The sequence below is a fragment of the Leuciscus leuciscus genome (assembly GCF_965113295.1).
Source record: "Leuciscus leuciscus genome assembly, chromosome: 22".
NCBI lineage: Eukaryota > Metazoa > Chordata > Actinopteri > Cypriniformes > Leuciscidae > Leuciscus > Leuciscus leuciscus.
In genome coordinates, this window is record NC_138746.1 from 37,105,936 (window position 1) to 37,125,279 (window position 19,344).

Here is a 19,344-nt window from a genome sequence, read left to right on the forward strand (position 1 = left end):
CTTATCCTGCAGTGTTTCTGTCCCAGCCGCTCCAAACGCCCAGAGACTCTGCTTCTGATAATTAAGATGCGGACCTTAATGAATGCCATTAAGAGATCAGGGTTAGCTCACAGAAACCTGGATCTGGAGCCTCACGTGACCTGGACTCATCTCCTGCCACTGAGACTGAGTGATTATAAGAGTAAAGTGTGAATAAAAATCAAAAGAGACTTCAATATGAACATGCAGACGTCTGACTGTTCCAGTCGCTGAAAAAGCATTCGAACGGGACAGAAAGTGACCAGAAATGTGCCGGAGTTACAGTAAAACTGAAGAAAAATAAATACTATTAAAATGAATGAGGAAATTAGATTAAAATACATAAATGACAAAAATGTTACTGAAATAAAGCATGATATTTTTGGAGCTTGACGGCTTCATTCACCTTTGTTTTAAGATTTAGTTTTTGGTTTGTCGTTTTTGCCTTTAGATTTGCCTGAGTTTATGTTGGACAGGAAGTGAAGTGAGAGAGAGAGGGAAGGACCGGGATGATGACCATTCACTTTATTATATGTAAAAGAGCATCTGGGATGATCATCTTTTGTTTTGAACTGAATATAGTCATACAGTGAGAGTCTTTCCTTTGGTTAGCTTTCCTGCCAGTGCCAACACGGAGGCGGTTACTGACTCGTCCTGGTCACACACGTACAGGAATACTGTTACGAAGTATTGTTCCCGCAGGAGGTCGAAGGAGGAGTATGACCTGGAGATGATGGATCTCGGGAGGCAGGAGCGAGAGGATCAGGCCTCCACATCCAGCAGTCTATCAGACGCTCCTCTGGGAAACTCCTGTGAGACTCAGGCCGCCGGGGATTCTGGGACACGGCAGACCAACACAGTACGTGCCGATCACTGTCACTCTGATGTCAGTCATGTCATGCGTTTCACCCGAGCGGCAACCTTCCAGTCTCTCTCGTGAAGCCAACCCTGAAGAGACTTAAACTGCAGTTCATCCACTGGCCACTAGAGAGTCAATCCCATAATCCCGCATGTTAAAATGCTCAACTTTACAGCAGAAACACATGTTTACAGTCTGGTACTAAAAGTGGATTTGGTCTATATAGCTAATGTTGCCCTTCATGACGAGTGTGAGGGGGTGCATTTTTTCATAACTCATACGTTTAAATTATATTAAGCCTTAAACTTCTGCATAATTAAGGGCGTGGCCACTTGAGTGACAGGTGGATTGCCGCTGATGTCACTACTAGCCGTTTGTCTGCTGTCTGCTAGCGTCACGTCACCTCAGCTAACTCCCGCCGCTGAACTTGGCATCTCTGGCGTTGTGGTGAAGTGTTGAGTCCCAGTTTAGGACCCCAGTAATATGCCTGATCTAAAGCTGGTCTCGCGATTCTTAATGTAATCAATCAAATTCATGTAATAATGTTTTATTTGTATCCTGATTATTTATATAGTTAAAGTGAAACAAATTGTATTTTTAAGTATGTTTTGCAACATTGTTAATTGTTATTAAGCAATAAGGCATAATATATATTTTAATTACAAGCATGTCATGTCATATAACAGACTATATGCAAAACCCTTGTGTGCGTAGAGAAATCCTGCAGGTGTCAGTGCTCTCTCTGTCCAATCCCTGCACTAAATGCACATCCTTGAATGAGTGTGGATTTCTAGCACGTTTACTTGAACTTCTGAGGTCATATCTATGGTTTGACCCATTTGAGAGGCGGCCAGAATCAGAATTTAAAATGGACTGAATAAACCTCACTATGAACTTGAAGTGCGATGCCGCGCTGACTGACATGTATGCTGATGAATCACTGTCACACACACGCTCAGAGCAATATTCTAAGTTATTATAAGTATATAATATAAGTGCATAATACATTTTTAACTAGCAGAATAATACAGCATTGCGACACACATGGGCTAGCTGCTATGTCCTTTAGCTATTATAGTATTTCGAAGGGCAAAAACTTTTATTGGCTCTATTGATCTCTATTGGCTTTACATCATCAAGTCAGCTGTCACTTTAGCGCAGCCCTTGCGACGACACTGAGTAGCATATAGCATTAGCTATATCTCGATCACGTCGAGCTGTACGGGTGTACTTTCAGCAACCAGGCACCCACGTATCTGGATATGGCCCGGACCCGGCTGACTACATCATGCAATGTGGTCATGTCTAGGTGCGGGTCCTCCATCTGATCTGGATGCGGCCCAGATCCGGCTGATTAGAGTAAACCTTGGAATAAACAGGACAAACATTAGCGTAGATACCATTCTTCTTATGATGTTATGAGTACATCAGGTGTACAAAGTCATAATTATGAGATGAAAAGTTGAAATTGACACACAACGTCATAATTATGAGATGAAAAGCATGTTTTTTTCTTCTTTTTTGTGTGAGTGAATGATGCTGAGTTACCCTTGAACCACAGGAGAATCAGACCTCAGACAGGGCCTTACACTCGTTCTCACTGTCCACAGACCAACGGCAGCGTGACCGAAGCTCCAGAGCTGAAGATAAAGCAGTCTGAGGGTTCAGCGTCATGTGAGTGTGTGTTCCCATCAGCCCTCGCTCTCACAGCAGCCAATCACGTGAGGTTAGTGTGTGTGAGGATCAGTGTTGTGTGTGTTTGCACAGGTAAAGGTGAAGCTCTTCCCGCTGTGAGGGCACCGCTCAAGGGTTCAGCCGAACACACGAGTCCAGAGAGACTGAGAGACACCGACACACAGAGAGACTGCAGACCGCTCGCGGTGAGACACACACACACACACACACACACACACACACACACACACACACACACACACACACACACACACTCCTAAAGCCTGTTTTATGCTTCTGCGTCGAATTGGCGGCGTACCCCCGCGGACCCCTCTGCCTCGACGCGAACCTCGACGCGACCCCTCCGCCGTAGCTCGACGTGCACCTCCAAAAAATTGTAACTACGCGTCGCGGTGACGTAGACCGCAGGGGCTGTGATTGGTCAGATTATACATCATTTCCGGAGTGTAGCTTTTCCGGTTTCCCCCTCCCGCTATACCGCCATTTTTAAAGTGACCATCTGGACCGCTGCACTGTTTCAACGATGGATCAAGTTGAGGAACGTTTGATCGAGGAAGTACGAAAGTATGACCACCTGTACAATTCCTCTTCAGCGCACTACAAAGACTGCCAGATGGCAAACAACTCATGGAAAGAGATTGCCCAAAATGTTGGCTTGGACGTCACCGACTGCATGAAGCGGTGGAAAAACCTGCGTGACAAATTTGTTCGTCACCGCAAAAAGTCTGGGGTGTTCACACACTGATTCAGTGCACTTTTATAAATATTTGTAAATAGTTCATTTTCTTAGATAATGTTTTATATTACAGTTAACTTATATTGTGTTTTATATTTATATTTCTTGTGCCTATTACTCTTATATATATTTTTTTATTGTACTTAAACCTTTGCCCTTTGTTCTTGGCACTTTTATTACTCATTGCACATTAATAAATCAACGTTTTGTTTTGAAAAAAAGTTTGTTTATTTACAATACAATGTTCATGGTTACCTTTAAAGCCTCAAGTGTTCACAAGATGTTGTATGAGACTGAACATTTGCACCCTCATACTGATAATTATAATACACTTATAAAGACAGTAAATAAAGAATTAGTAAAACTAAAAATATGGATGGATATTAATAAATTATCTTTGAATTTAAATAAAACGAAGGTAATGATGTTTGGTAATTATAAAGAAAACGCAGAAATATTATTAAGTATTGATGGTGTTGCATTAGAAATAGTAGGGATACTCCACTTTAAAGTGAAAATTCTGTCATCATATACTCACCCTCATGTTGTTTCAAACCTGTATGAATTTCTTTCTTCTGCTGAACAGAAAGGAAGATATTTAGAAGAATGTCAGTAACCAGACAGTGTTTGGGTCCCATTGACTTCCATAGTAGGAAAAAATATAATATGGAAGTCAATGAGACCAGAAACTGTCTGGTTACTGATATTCTTCTAAATATCTTCCTTTCTGTTCAGAAGAAGAAAGAAATTCATACAGGTTTGAAACAACATGAGGGTGAGAATATGATGACAGAATTTTCATTTTAAAGTGGAGTATCCCTTTAAGCTGGAAACCACACATCAGATACATACAAGGTAAAGTATCTAAAAGTATTTCTATAATTAATAAAGTGAAATGTCTTGGAATATAATATACTCATTGTATAGAAATGTGTGGCAATAATTATAAAAGTTCACTACATACCCTCTAAACATTTTTATACTGCTCAATTCTTGTATAAAGCCCACAAAAATATATGCATATGTATATGGGTGATAAACTGTTTGTTTTATTTATTTTTTATTGTGTTATACACTACTGGTCAAAAGTTTTAGATCGGTAAGATTTTCAATGTTTTTAAAAGAAGTCTCTTCTGCTCACCAAGGCTGTGTTTAGTATATAAAAAACAATAAAACAAAACATATTTTATGACAATTTAAAATGACAATTTTCTATTTTAATATATTTTAAAGTGTAATTTATTCCTGTGATCAAAGCTGAATTTTCAGCATCATTACTCCAGTCTTCAATGTCACATGATCCTTCAGAAATCACTCTAATATGATGATTTGATGCTCAAGAAACATTTATTATTATTATCAATGTTGAAAACAGTTATTTACATTTCTATTTCATGATGCTATGATGAATAGAAAGTTCAAAAGAACAGCATTTATCTGAAACTGAAAGCTTTTGTAACATTAAACACTACCCTTCAAAAGTTTGGGGACAATAAGAATTTTAATTTTATTTAGGGGGGAAAGAAATAAATTAAATCAATACTTTTATTCATGAAGGATGAGTTAAACTGATCAAAAGTTACAGTAAAGACATTTATAATGTTAGAAAATATTCTATTTAAAAAAAATTCTGTTCTTTTGAACTTCCTATTCATCAAAGAATTTTGAAAAAAAAAAATTGTACACAACTGTTTTCAACATTGAAAATAGTAATCAGAATCAGAAGAATCAGAATCAGAAAGAGCTTTATTGCCAAGTGTGCTTGCACCCACAAGGAATTTTTCTTGGTACTGAAGCTTCCAGTGCACATATACATATACAAATACAACAAGAAACATAGTAATACAAATTCTAAGAATAAAATATATAAAAAAATAAAATAAAATAAAATAGTATAAAAAGTAAAAAAAAGGGGTCACAGTTGGGTTTAGTCTGAATAAACATTTACAGATTATGAACATATTTACAGTATTTTGAGTAGCATGAATAATATAAATATAAATATCACCTGAGTTAGAGAATATTGCACTAGACAGTGGGAGTATTGCACTTACAGGCATATGCCTTGGGGGGCATGTTAAGTGTTCAGAAGGGAAATGGCCTGTGGAAAGAAACTGTTCCTGTGCCTGGATGTTCTTGTGGCCAGTGATCTGTGTCGCCGTCCTGACGGTAACAGTTCAAACAGGGGGTGTCCAGGGTGAGTGGAGTCTGTGATGATTTTACCTGCTCTCTTCCTCACTCTGGAAGAGTACAGGTCCTGGAGGGCTGGCAGGGGGGCACCAATAATCCTCTCTGCTGTCCGGACTGTCCGTTGTAGTCTCCTGATGTCCGATTTGGTAGCTGAACCAAACCAGACAGTGATGGAAGTGCTTAAAACAGACTCAATGACGGCTGAGTAGAACTGGATCAGCAGCTCCTGTGGCAGATTGAACTTCTTCAGCTGGCGAAGGAAGTACAGTCTCTGCTGGGCCTTTTTCACAATGGAGTCAATGTGATTTGCCCACTTCAGGTCCTGAGAGATGGTAGAGCCCAGGAACCTGAATGACTCCACTGCTTCCACAGTGCTGTTCATGATGGTGAGAGGGGGGAGTGCTGGGGATTTTCTCCTGAAATCCACAATCATCTCCACTGTTTTGAGCGTGTTCAGCTCAAGGTTGTTATAGCTGCACCAGACAGCCAGCTGTTCAACCCCCAGTCTGTAAGCAGACTCGTCACCATTTTGGATGAGACCGATGACGGTGGTGTCGTCTGCAAATTTCAGGAGCTTGACAGAGGGGTCTTTAGAAGTGCAGTCATTAGTGTACAGGGAGAAGAGCAGTGGGGAGAGAACGCACCCTTGGGGGGCGCCAGTGCTGATGGTGAGGGTCCTGGATGTGAGCTTCCCCAGTCTCACTCGCTGCTGCCGGTCCGTCAGGAAGCTGGAGATCCACTGACAGATTGAGGATGGCATGGAGAGCTGAGTCAGTTTGGCTGTGAGAAGATAAGGGATGATGGTATTGAAGGCCGAACTGAAGTCCACAAATAAGATCCGTGCATAAGTCCCAGGTCTGTCAAGATGTTGCAGGATATAGTGCAGTCCCATGTTGACTGCATCATCCACAGACCTGTTTGCTCTGTAAGCAAACTGAAAGGGATCCAGAAGGGGTCCAGTGATGTCCTTCAGATAGGCCAACACCAGTCTTTCAAACGACTTCATGACCACAGACGTGAGAGCGACAGGTCTGTAGTCATTAAGTCCAGTGATTTTAGGTTTTTTGGGAACCGGAATGATAGTGGAGCGTTTGAAGCAGCAGGGAACTTCACACTGCTCCAATGATCTGTTGAAGATCTGCGTGAAGACTGGGGCCAGTTGGTCAGCGCAGGCTTTTAGACAAGCAGTGAAAAATGAATATTTTTTGAGCATCGACTCATCATATTAGAATGATTTGTGAAGGATCATGTGACACTGAAGACTGGAGAAAAAATCATTTGTTGTTCAACGTTGATTAGCTCCAGCTGCAACAACACTCTCTCTTTCGCTCGCCATTGTCGGAAATGAAAAAGCGGAACCGGCGCATGGAACCAAAACAAACTAGGAAAGAGATTCGCGAACCACACCACCCTCCTAGCGTTCTGGCGGTGAAATGCAACGCAACCCGACGCAGAACCATAAAACGGTCACGACGCCGTTGGAGTGACGGCGTAGCTACGCCGTGGAGTTGACGCAGAAGCATAATGAGGCCTTAACTCCTAACCAGACGCCAGCTCAAATCACTTTTTAAGGACTACAATGACGTCACTAACCTTAAAATGTACATAAACCCTTCCCACGGGAACAAGATTTATAGACTATCTTGACAGAATATGCTAATCAATGACTAGAACAGTGGTTTTCAAACTGGGGGCCGCCAGGGGGCGCCAAGGGGGCCGCAGCAAGTTGGGAAAAAAAGCGGAAAAAAAGAGTTAAAAAAAAGTTTTAAAAAATTTGTTAATATGAGTATTGTTATGAAATAACATTCTAATAATTTGTTGCAAAGCCTATCTGAACATTATACTTTTAATGCTAATCTTTTAGAGATGAACTGATTGATCGGCTGGTGACCAGAATTGGCCGATTTTCACGTGATTTTCAGTCTGACATTATGCCGATTCAAAGGCACTCGGATGCCGCATGATTAACATCACGCAACATCACGGCACACGTGCACACAGAACGCACATGTAGGAAACCTTGTGAATTACGGCCGTTTCAGACCGCGAGCGGCGCGTGAGCAGCGCAAATTTTTTTCGGCGTGCATGTTCATTGAGTGCGTTCACATCGCGAGCAGGAGCAGCGCGTGAGCGTCAAGCAGGAGCGTCGCGTGTCGTGAGCAGTAGTGAAGTGGAGGGTTTCGGCGCCGAGTCTATTTTTGCTGCGCTGCTCACGCTCAATTAAAGTGAAAGCACACTTTTGATGGACAAAATAAATATGATTTCACACAAAAAGTACCAAAAATGCACATAATTTGCATGTATAGTGTGTTTTAAAAAGAACTGGAGTAGGCTATGTCAGAAAAGAAAATGAAGACTCAAAAATATTTATAGAAAATTTACCCATTTAAACTTGTTTTTATTAAAAAAATATATATATATATATATAGAAAATAAATATTTGTGTGTGCTGTAAAGTGGTTAGAAAAAATGAAATCAGAATCGGCTAAAATCTGTATCGGCAGGTCGAACTCAATGACAAATCGGAATTGGCCTTGAAAATTGTAATCGATTCATCTCTATAATCTTTCTGATTGGCTGGTATCAAACACCATCACATAATCTGATGTTCACCTAGATGTTTTATTTATTTATTTCTACATTTGCCATAGTATTGTCGATGGGTTCAATAACACAATCCTGCAAAAGGGGGGCCTTGGCCAGAACCTAGTGGTATTTGGGGGGCCTTGTCATGGAAAAGTTTGGGAACCCCTGGACTAGAAGATAGTTAGCTCCACATCAGCTTCATAAAGTCATCAACTAGCCATTCAGAAATGTCCTGTTGAATTCTACATGTTGTCACTTCTTCTTGAGTCTCTCCATCTTTTTCCAACTCCGGTTTGAACATAAAGGGCTAAAAGTTTATTAAATGTTCAGTGGTGTGTGTGTGTGTGTGTGTGTGTGTGTGTGTGTGTGTGTGTGTGTGTGTGTGAGATAATCGGAGCTGCTAACACAGGGTTAGGGTTAGGGTTAGCCCTGCCGTGTCACACACACACACACACACACACACACACACACAAGCTCTTGAAGCCCCGTCCTCAGTGCCAGGAGCAGGAGCTCATTTGCATTTAAAGGGACACACACAAAAAACGGTGCGATTTTGCTCACCCTCAGAAAGTGAACATTTTAACATGCTATATTAAAATATCTGTGGGGTATTTAGAGCTAAAACTTCACACACACACTCTGGGAACATCAGAGACTTATTATACATCTTGTGAAAAGGGCATTATACCACCCCCTTTAATGTTAAAAGCAGCTAATGTGAGTTATATCACCTCAGATCTTGAAAATAAACTAAACAAGAACATTTAAATTGTGAACAAACAATCCTATTCTATGAGCGTTTGCACACGCTCTTCTGACACGCAGTGATTTTTTATTTTGCGTCACACCTGGTGTGGACAGAAACACTGCATGTTGCTGGAATCTTATGGGATCACATCTGGTCTTAAGTGTGTGTGTGTGTGTGTGTGTCTGTGTGTAGGATGAGGAGGCGTTACAGCAGCGCTCGGAGTATCTGAAGCAGCAGAGAGACAAACTCCAGGCCCGTAAGAGAGATCAGACCCTGAAGAGTCCCGCTGACACTCCTCCTGCGGCCCCGGAGCCCAAAGCCTCCGCACAGGTGCTCACACACACACACACTCATCTCCGTCACTCATCTCACACCAGCAGAGTCACACTTACCTTAAACAGCACTGTGGTAGAAGCTCCCCTACGCACCTGACTTCAGTCAGACCGGGTTTCCCAGACACCCACGATATTATCCTCAGGCAGGGGCGGCGCCAGAGAATTTTTAAGGCATGTGCAGAGGGGGTCCTAGATCATTGACAGGAGGAGCTGCGCAATTATAGGCAATATATATATATCAGGGTTTCCGTTGTCCGGTCATTGCCGGACATTGGCCGAAAAAAAAAAAGAAATGTCCGACAAATTTAAATCTCTCCGGTCAAATTGTCCGATTAAAATTACCTAATAATCCCGCCCCCCTAACACAATCTGAATTTGAGAATAAGCCTAAAATGTATAAAACAAAAATACACCAACCTTTGGCTATGTTATAAAGGAACAGGCTCTACCGTTTGAAAGTTATTAAACAACATCGCATGCTGCATTTCAAATAAAGCGCACGCCTAAAACGGCTGTAATATAGACCTAAACAACGAACGAATGAGTGAGACGTTTCAAATATGGCCAGGCCCAGGCAGACTAGCCGTAAAAGCTTTTTTCAGAGGCCAGACGCGACGGACGATGGTGAATCAGGAACGCCTGAAGCCTCAGATGTCCAGACAGCTCCACCACCACCGGAGAAAAAGCAGAATCGGATCAAGACGAAGCAGCGAAGTCGCCTTGCGGAGAACAAGGTTACTCGGCTTATGCGCATTGCAAGTTGTGGAGAGACACTAGCCGCGTTTCCATTAGGCTACCCTTCAAATTGCGCAAATTGAAATTGCGAATTAAAAATACGCACAATGGAAACACGTTAATTTCGCAAAAACTCCCGTTTATCGCAAGAGCGTTTTTATGCTCGCATGAGGAGGTTTTTCAGGCAATTCGAAAAAGGAATATTTCGCAAAACTGCAATGGAAACAGTTTTTGCGCATTTACAGTCACCTGACTTAGAAGACGCGGTGTGTTTGAGATCCATGTATAGCTACGCAAATAATAATAATTGTATATTATTTTATTATATTATAACATTTAATAAGCTATATTTAGAAGACGCTTTTATGCAAAAAAGGAACAAAGCTGAGTGTGGAGCGCGCACTGCATGGCACGGAGGCGCGGGCGTGACCACTTGCATTTTCCTATTAACAGTGGAAACAACTTAAAATACTCTATCATTTCTGGTCATACAGAAAATAATAATACATTATTCTCAACTACTTTTATTTGTGTAAACTCACAATAACAAGAAAACGTTGTGCTTTTGTAAAATAAAATAAAACAATCAGACGCACTTTCATGATCTCCATAAACTGGAGCGCGAGAACTGAAACAAAATATAGCCTATGACTAAAGCTTGAAATGTCCACTTTAAAACGAACAAATTCGAATCGAAAGCTAATACCTTCTGATTATGCAATCCATATGAAAGGTGCATTTCTCTCTAACAGTGCATCTGCTTAACAGCGGAGATGGAGATGTGATTTTAGCCGACACTTAGAAAACAATAGTTTATTCATAATATTAATGGCTCTTGTCATTCAGCACTGCGGGAAAAACATCAATTCCAGGTTCTAATCTGGCCTTTGAAAACCAGTAAAATCGACATGTTTTTCATATTAATTTGTGAATATTTTAAATGTTTAATAAAGGGGCAAAAAGTCATAAACAAAAATCAGAAAATGCGTCGGTATTTACTTTTTTTGCGCAGCAGTTTGTGTAGCCAGTTCAAATTAAAATTTTGGTGTTCAACTTTGCGTTTTAAAAAGACAACAACCGTTGTTCATAAAAGATTCATAAAAGAAACAATAATTAGCCTATAGGAATACTGGATTCTAAATCTCAAATAAATGCCACAATCAAAACCTCGGAGCAGAAATGAGGGCGAAACACCCAGAAACTCCTTATGTGTCGTTCGCAGTACAAGGGTCTTTCCCTGCCATTAATGCTTGGATAACACGCCACGTCTCCTTCCATTAATCATAATAATAATGTCTAATGCGGTGGCTGTGATATTATATAAACCAACGTCTGTTGCCGTGATTTTTTAAATGACTTATCGTGAGAGAAAAAAGGACGTTTAGTCGCATATAACATCGGTTAATGGAAACGCCGTCATTTCGCAATAGTTTTTTATCGATGTTTAGATAATAGCGCAAAACATTTGCGCAAATCTGTAATGGAAATGCGGCTATTTACACCGCGAGATATTCAGATATTTTATGTGGGGAAGGGGGATTGGTTTGTTAAACTATGAATGTGAAACCATAGTAAAAACAATTGGCGTTGATTGACGCCAATCGGACGTTCATGTTTTTTTTCCGTCTATTTGAAAGTTAGGCTAATAAACATGTTGCATTCTATACGGCCTGATTATGTCATTTTTTTAAGTTACATAGCCTGCCTCCAGTTTTCCTCAACTTGACTAATTAAGAGGCAATATTTGACCGGCATATCATCAAAATGTCCGGAAAACGAAATCTCTGCCGGTCACTTTGACCGGCACCATTTTTTTCTAGCGGAAACTCTGATATATATGTATATATGTATATGTAAGTATATACTATTAATAAATGAGGAAAACTTGGCCACTAATATTTAATATTCAGTTATTTTAATGATCACAATTAAAGTTTTAATTTGATTAAATTGAACAAGCGCAACATTCAGCATTCAATCAAATATTCTAAAAGATTTATTATTAATAATAATGTTATTTCAACATAATATTTCATTATTTCGACATATGTGTGCGTGCAACAAGCAAGAAGTGCATTTGTAAATCCGGTGACGCATGCATTGATTTTTATTAATAAACGAGTGTTTTCTGTGTCAGTGCTGCAAAGATGAAGTTGACGATCGCCATCTCCGTAGTGAACGTGCCTATAGAGAGAAATGCACAGAATGGATTACATAATCAGAGAGTAGCCTATTTCTTTTCGTTTTGAATTATTTCGTTTAAAGACATTTCAAGCTTTGTGTATTTGATGTATTTCTCATGTCCGTGAGGCATACACTGAGTTTCGTTAAGTTAGGATGAGATGCGCTCCAGTTAACGTGCAATGCAAGTGACCGCGCCGGCGCCTCCATGATTATATTGTCTGCTATATTTGCTTCTTATTTATTAAAGGGTTAGTTCACCCAAAAATGAAAATTATGTCATTAATGACTCACCCTCATGTCGTTCCAAGCCCGTAAGACCTCCGTTCATCTTCGGAACACAGTTTAAGATATTTTAGATTTAGTCCGAGAGCTTTCTGTCCCTCCATTGAAAATGTATGTACGTTATACTCTCCATGTCCAGAAAGCTAATAAAGACATCATCAAAGTAGTTCATGTGACTACAGTGGCTCAATCTTAAGTTTCAAAGTTTTATTTGCCATTTGCAGAGCACAAAAAGAATTGTACACATACATAGGAATTGTACTGCATCACCCTTAGAGTAAAAAAAAATATATATATATATTAATTAATTAATTAATTAATAAATAAACACAGTGCACCAGTGCTTGCTAGCCATATATACCATATATACCCTATTTATATGAGTTAGCCATTAGTCTCACCACTGCTGAATAAAAGCTGTTATAGAAGCGAGTTTTATGTGTGATGATACTGTCCGCTCTTATATGTCTCAGGCTGTAGGTTTTGTGTCTGGCCTTCAAAAGTGAGTGAGCTGGGTGATGAATGTCACCAAGTATGGACTGAGCTTTCTTCTTACAGCGCTCTGTGTACAGTTTGGTCATGGGTGTGAGGTTTGTCCCAATGATTCTCTCTGCAGTCTTTATGACTCTTTGGAGAGACTTCTTCTCTGCCTGTGTTGCATTTCCAAACCACACGGTAATGCCATATGTCAAGACAGTCTCTACAAGTCCTCTGTAGGCATGAGTAAGAGGGCACATCCCAAGCCCAGCCTTCTTCAAAAGCCTGATCAAATACAGTCGTTTTTGAGCTTTCTTCACTGTGGTGACAGTGTTTGTAGTCCAGCTCAAATTAGATGTCAAATGCAGGCCCAGGAATTTGTGGCTGTTGGCCCACCACAGTGCCCTTGATGGTGAGTGGCTGCAGAGGAGGGCTTTTCTTCCTAAAGTCTATAACGAGCTCTCTGGTCTTGTCTACATTGAGGAACAGGTCATTTTCCTCTCCATAGACCATGATGTCATTGACCAGTTCCCTATACCCTGTCTCATCTCCCCTTAATAAGGCCCAAGATGATCGTGTCATCTGCATATTTAATGACGAGTGAGCTATCCTGAGTGGAGACGCAGTCATGTGTGTATAATGTAAAGCGCTTAGGGCTGAGGCAACAGCCTTGGGGAGTGCCTGTGCTGACTGTGAGATTTCCTGATATTATCCCTCCCATCTTTACCACCTGCAGTCTGTTTAGAAGAAAGTCTAAAATCCAATTGCAGCTAGTGGCCGGCAATCAGAGGTCTATTAACTTTACAATGAGTTTTGCAGGGCGGATGGTATTAAAGGCGGAGCTATAGTCTAGAAACAGCATCCTGACATATGTTCTGTTATAGTCCAGATGTAGAAGTGTGTGGTGTAAAACAAAGGCTACTGCATCGTCCACTGATCTGTTTGGACGGTAGGCAAACTGAAATGGATCTGCAGTGTCTGGGATGAAAGAATTTATATGTGTCAGAACCAACTTTTCTAGGCACTTGATGGCAACTGGTGTTAGGGCCACAGGCCTAAAGTCATTTAGGGTTGAAGCGTCAGGTTTCTTAGGAACTGGTATCACAAAACAGGACTTGAACAGACGTGGAACTACCGCTTGTGACAGGGACTGGTTGAAAATGTATGTATACACACCTGCTAGTTGTTCAGCACAGGACTCTGGGCGACACTCCGTCAGGTCCCACAGTCTTGCGGGGGTTAGCCTGCTTCAGAGCCTTCAGCACCTGTGTGTGTGTCACCTGTAGAGCGATGTCCTCAGCACTATGGGGGAGTCTGGAGGATGTGTCCGAATTCATCCTGTCGAATCTGCAGTAAAAGTAGTTAAGGCAGTCCGGCAGGCTGGCGTCTCTGATCTCGGTGATGTTAGTGCTTCTATTGTAGTTTGTGATAGACTGGATTTCCTTCCACATAATGTGTGTGTTGTTCTGTAAATGGAGGCTTTCAAGTTTTAGGGTGCGTGCCCTCATTCATTCCCTTCTCTCTGGGCCTCAAGTGAGTTCACGTAGTATAACTGCGTAGCGCTTCTGTGTTGTACACACGCATCACACACATGACCAGCGTCGGCCAATAGTGAGCCTACGTGTGACGTACAACACAGATGCGCTACGCATTTATACTACGTAAAAAAACTCGAGGCCCAGAGAGAAGGAAATGAATAGTGGAATAAAGTCGTTATTTTTGTTGTTTTTTGCGCACAAAAAGTATTCTCGTCGCTTTATAAACTTAAGATTGAGCCACTGTAGTCACATGAACTACTTTGATGATGTCTTTATTAGCTTTCTGGACATGGACAGTATAATGTACATACATTTTCAATGGAGGGACAGAAAGCTCTCGGACTAAATCTAAAATATCTTAAACTGTGTTCCGAAGATGAACGGAGGTCTTACGGGCTTGGAACGACATGAGGGTGAGTCATTAATGACATAATTTTCATTTTTGGGTGAACTAACCCTTTAAATCCAGGCAATTGGTTGATGAAAAATGTATTAAAATTAAGATACAATTAATACAAAACGAAATTCACTTTAAAGAAAGGTTTTCTACAAAACAAAACTTAATGAAGTGGTCAAAATCATGTCTGACCCGCTCCATGTCTCTCGATTGCGCATCCTATCTTACTCGTGCTGTTCACTTTTCATAATCAACATAGATGGAAAAAAAGAACATTATAATATTATTTATATAATAAATATGAAACTAAATGTGCTTATTTAATGGCTACAACAGTATAGTAGGCCTACAGACTCTCTATCTGTACAAAGTGCTGCACATTCATTAACTTCTGAATTTTGCACACACAAGTTGAAAGGCATTTGTTCAAATCAAATTCACGGATAATTGTGCGTGCATTTATTAATCATTATGATACTAAAATCATAACAAAGTAGGCTATGCTATGTATAAAAAAATCAGATGAGTCTAGAATATGAACACAACGTTTAATTACACGTTAAGCATTTTCCTCCCATTGAAAACCATTATAAGAACGCTTAATGTGGCTTAACATTAGAGTGTCCCCTTATTATGTCGAAATAACGAGTTATGATGTCGAAATAACGACTTAATATCTTGAAATAACAAGATACGTTTTCTTTTTTTCTTCTCCAAAATGCGGTTCAGGGCTTCCATAGAATACAGCCTGAGTATAATTGATTGTTGGGGGTGCTATCGGGGTGCTTTGGTCTTCTTGGGGGTGCTGAAGCTCCTGCTAGCCCCTCCCTAGTGCCGCCCATGTCCTCAGGTCACTCCCACTCAGTCCACTCTGAACCTAAGAACTGAACCAGCCTAAAGCCCAATTTATACTTCTGCGTCGAACTCACGCCGTAGCTCCGCCGTAGGCTGTGTGTAGCGCGCGTACCCTTCTGCGTACCCTGACGTGCACCTCTCCAAAAATGTTAGAACGCGTCAACTCTACGCGGACGCAAGCGCTGTGATTGGTCTGCTAGGACCCCTCCCTCGGGTTTCACATGCTCCCTCTGCAAGTGTAATTGTGCGTCATCGCGGACAACGACGCAGAAGTATAAATGAAAACCAACGTGTTTCCTACAGCGTAGAGGCTCCGGCGTAGAAGTATAAATCAGCCGTAAGAGTCTCACACTGAGTCAGAAGACGGCTCATTCCTTTTTTAACACTATCACTAGGGATTGAGATGTCTAGTGTTCCCCTAACCATTAAACCGACTCCAGACGACGCCTCTGAATGTGCTGTAATCACGGCCGGAGGATCTCAGAGAGAATCCCACCAGCAAAAAGAGTACAACAGTTTTTATAGAATAGGAGCATGGCAAAGGTGACATGATGTATTACATAATTTTTCTACAATGTGATGTTCTTCATATGTATAATCAAACTCTGATTTCCCCTTTTGTTATATTCAGACATGATTTAGACACACTGACTTTGGCCGAAGTGTTTAGGGACATTTTAGGTTTCAGAAGCATATAGTTGTCAATCCTGCAAGAAAAAGAAATGTTAGTTATGATTTAAAAAAAATCCTTCACAGTATCTATTCTTCTTCTTTACTTGTCCATCTGTGTTTAGTGTGTAATGTTGATGTTTGATCATGAAGAAGCTACAGTTCTTCTCTATCTCAGTGTCAGTGTTCCTGAACTCCTGAAACGCCTCCATTGTAGTCTTGAGTTTCTTCTGGGAACACGTCACAATATTCCTCATTAGAATAATTCATACGCAGGATAAAGGGGCGGGGCCTGGTTGAGTGAGTTAGTAGTGTGTTAAACTGGTGGTTATGGGAAGAGCGGGACATTTCCCAAACACACTCTGTGTAAATGCATCTAAACGCTGCTTCTGTGTTTCTCTGCAATTCTGATCCTGGAATTTATTGATTAAACACAAAAGCTGGTCCATGCATTTATTAAAGTCTTATAAATATAGACATTGTTTTTGTCAGTATCACACCCCTTTATTACAAAGATATGCAATGGTTTTGTAAGTATTATTTGGTGCTATCATTATTTCTTTATTCAAAGACCTGTATCTGCTTAGTTTATTATCTATTATAGATTTTTAATATATTATTTTATTATAAAAACAAAAAGAACCAGTGAAAGTGCATCTTTTAAATCATTAAATCACGTGAAAATTGATTGAAATGTGCTCATATTCTTTCCCGAGATATTCTTCCTGAAGCATGTGTATCTGAAGCATCTTCTCATAAAGACTGATGTCATCCATGTGTTATTATACTTCATAACTTCACATTCTGTGATGTGGACATGACACAATAAAGCAGTTTCTCCTGATGCTGAGACTGTCTTCTGTTTCCCTCTCAGAGAGTGGAGTTTAGGCCAGTTTACGGCCAGTTTAGGCCAGTTTACAGCCAGTTTACGGCCAGTTTAGGCCAGTTTACAGCCAGTTTAGGCCAGTTTACGGCCAGTTTAGGGCCAGTTTAGGCCTAATGGGTGAATGTTTTTTCTAAAACGCTGATTCCTTAATAATTTCAGATTTCTTGAATTATTTATGATTTCCATTTCAGTTTTTTTTAAGACATTAACATGTATGCCAGATGTCTGGATGTAATTTCACTGCTGGTTTTAGATGTTCCTCCTGTTCAAATGATCGTTTTTCCCTCTTCTCTTCCATGTTCCAGGAGATCTCTGTTGAGGAGAAGAAGAGATTGCAGAAGCGCAAACACCTGGCAGAGAAACTCAAAGAGGAAGTCATCAAGAAGTAAAGCTCGGACATCACATCACATCACGGATCACTTTTGTATATGGTTTCATTTATATTTTTGTATGTACCTGTGTCACATTAGATGTGACCTCACATATGAACCCTTCATCAGACGCTTGCTCGAATCTCCCGGCATGATCAGTTTATTAATATCTGTTTCTGCAACATGATGTTTAAATCTTTACTTACTGAAATATTGTTATGCATTATGGGAACAATATGCTCATATTTTACTGTTATTTCACAATCTGTGGACAGATGTTTTATGAACTTACCCAATAAAGTATCATTTTTAGAGAGAAACAGGTTCTTTTTATTCATTTATTATTCCCAATGAAGCACATATTCTGCTATTGGAGTTTGTTTCTCTAGTTTTACACAAAACCTACAGGCATTATAATGCAATTTAGAGACTGAAACATGTTTACATCAGGCCAAATTATATTATATATCTTTTTTTGCATGGTCTCTCAGGCCATCTTTATATGAACTCTCTCACAGTTTTATCTGTAACAATGTTCACTTTTCCAGGCCATTGATTTCTTCAGTATGTGCAGCTCAAATGTTCTGTTCTTGCACACATCTGCACATCTCGGGTCAGGCGAAGCGTCACAGAACGGGTCTGCTCGATCTTCTTCCTTCAAGCACTGAACCTGTCCTGCGTCCCTCACTGCCTGTTATAACACACTGAACCTGTCCTGCGTCCCTCACTGCCTGTTATAACACACTGAACCTGACCTGTGTCCCTCACTGCCTGTTATAACACACTGAACCTGACCTGTGTCCCTCACTGCCTGTTATATCACACTGAACCTGACCTGCGTCCCTCACTGCCTGTTATAACACACTGAACCTGACCTGTGTCCCTCTCTGCCTGTTATAACACACTGAACCTGTCCTGCGTCCCTCACTGCCTGTTATAACACACTGAACCTGACCTGCGTCCCTCACTGCCTGTTATAACACACTGAACCTGACCTGGACGTCCCTCACTGCCTGTTATAACACACTGAACCTGACCTGGACGTCCCTCACTGCCTGTTATAACACACTGAACCTGACCTGGACGTCCCTCACTGCCTGTTATAACACACTGAACCTGACCTGGACGTCCCTCACTGCCTGTTATAACACACTGAACCTGACCTGGACGTCCCTCACTGCCTGTTATAACACACTGAACCTGACCTGGACGTCCCTCACTGCCTGTTATAACACACTGAACCTGACCTGGACGTCCCTCACTGCCTGTTATAACACACTGAACCTGACCTGTGTCCCTCACTGCCTGTTATAACACACTGAACCTGACCTGTGTCCCTCACTGCCTGTTATAACACACTGAACCTGACCTGGACGTCCCTCACTGCCTGTTATAACACACTGAACCTGACCTGGACGTCCCTCACTGCCTGTTATAACACACTGAACCTGACCTGGACGTCCCTCACTGCCTGTTATAACACACTGAACCTGACCTGTGTCCCTCACTGCCTGTTATAACACTGAACCTGACCTGGACGTCCCTCACTGCCTGTTATAATACACTGAACCTGACCTGGACGTCCCTCACTGCCTGTTATAACACACTGAACCTGTCCTGCGTCCCTCACTGCCTGTTATAACACACTGGACCTGACCTGCGTCCCTCACTGCCTGTTATAACACACTGAACCTGACCTGCGTCCCTCACTGCCTGTTATAACACACTGGACCTGTCCTGCGTCCCTCACTGCCTGTTATAACACACTGGACCTGACCTGGAC

General features: G+C 41.1%; 1 protein-coding gene across 2 annotated transcripts in view; it reads left to right on the plus strand.

Moving 5' to 3' along the window:
* Positions 1–17,881, plus strand: part of cfap36 (cilia and flagella associated protein 36) — a 33,555-nt gene extending 15,674 nt beyond the window's left edge. For both annotated transcript variants that reach the window (XM_082153235.1, XM_082153236.1), the window contains exons 6-10: positions 721–877; positions 2,488–2,551; positions 2,645–2,757; positions 9,025–9,162; positions 17,496–17,881. In XM_082153235.1, the coding sequence (XP_082009361.1) occupies positions 721–877; positions 2,488–2,551; positions 2,645–2,757; positions 9,025–9,162; positions 17,496–17,579 (556 nt within the window). In that variant the 3' untranslated portion in view covers positions 17,580–17,881. The remainder of the gene's footprint in view (positions 1–720; positions 878–2,487; positions 2,552–2,644; positions 2,758–9,024; positions 9,163–17,495) is intronic.
* The last annotated feature ends 1,463 nt before the right edge of the window (positions 17,882–19,344 follow it).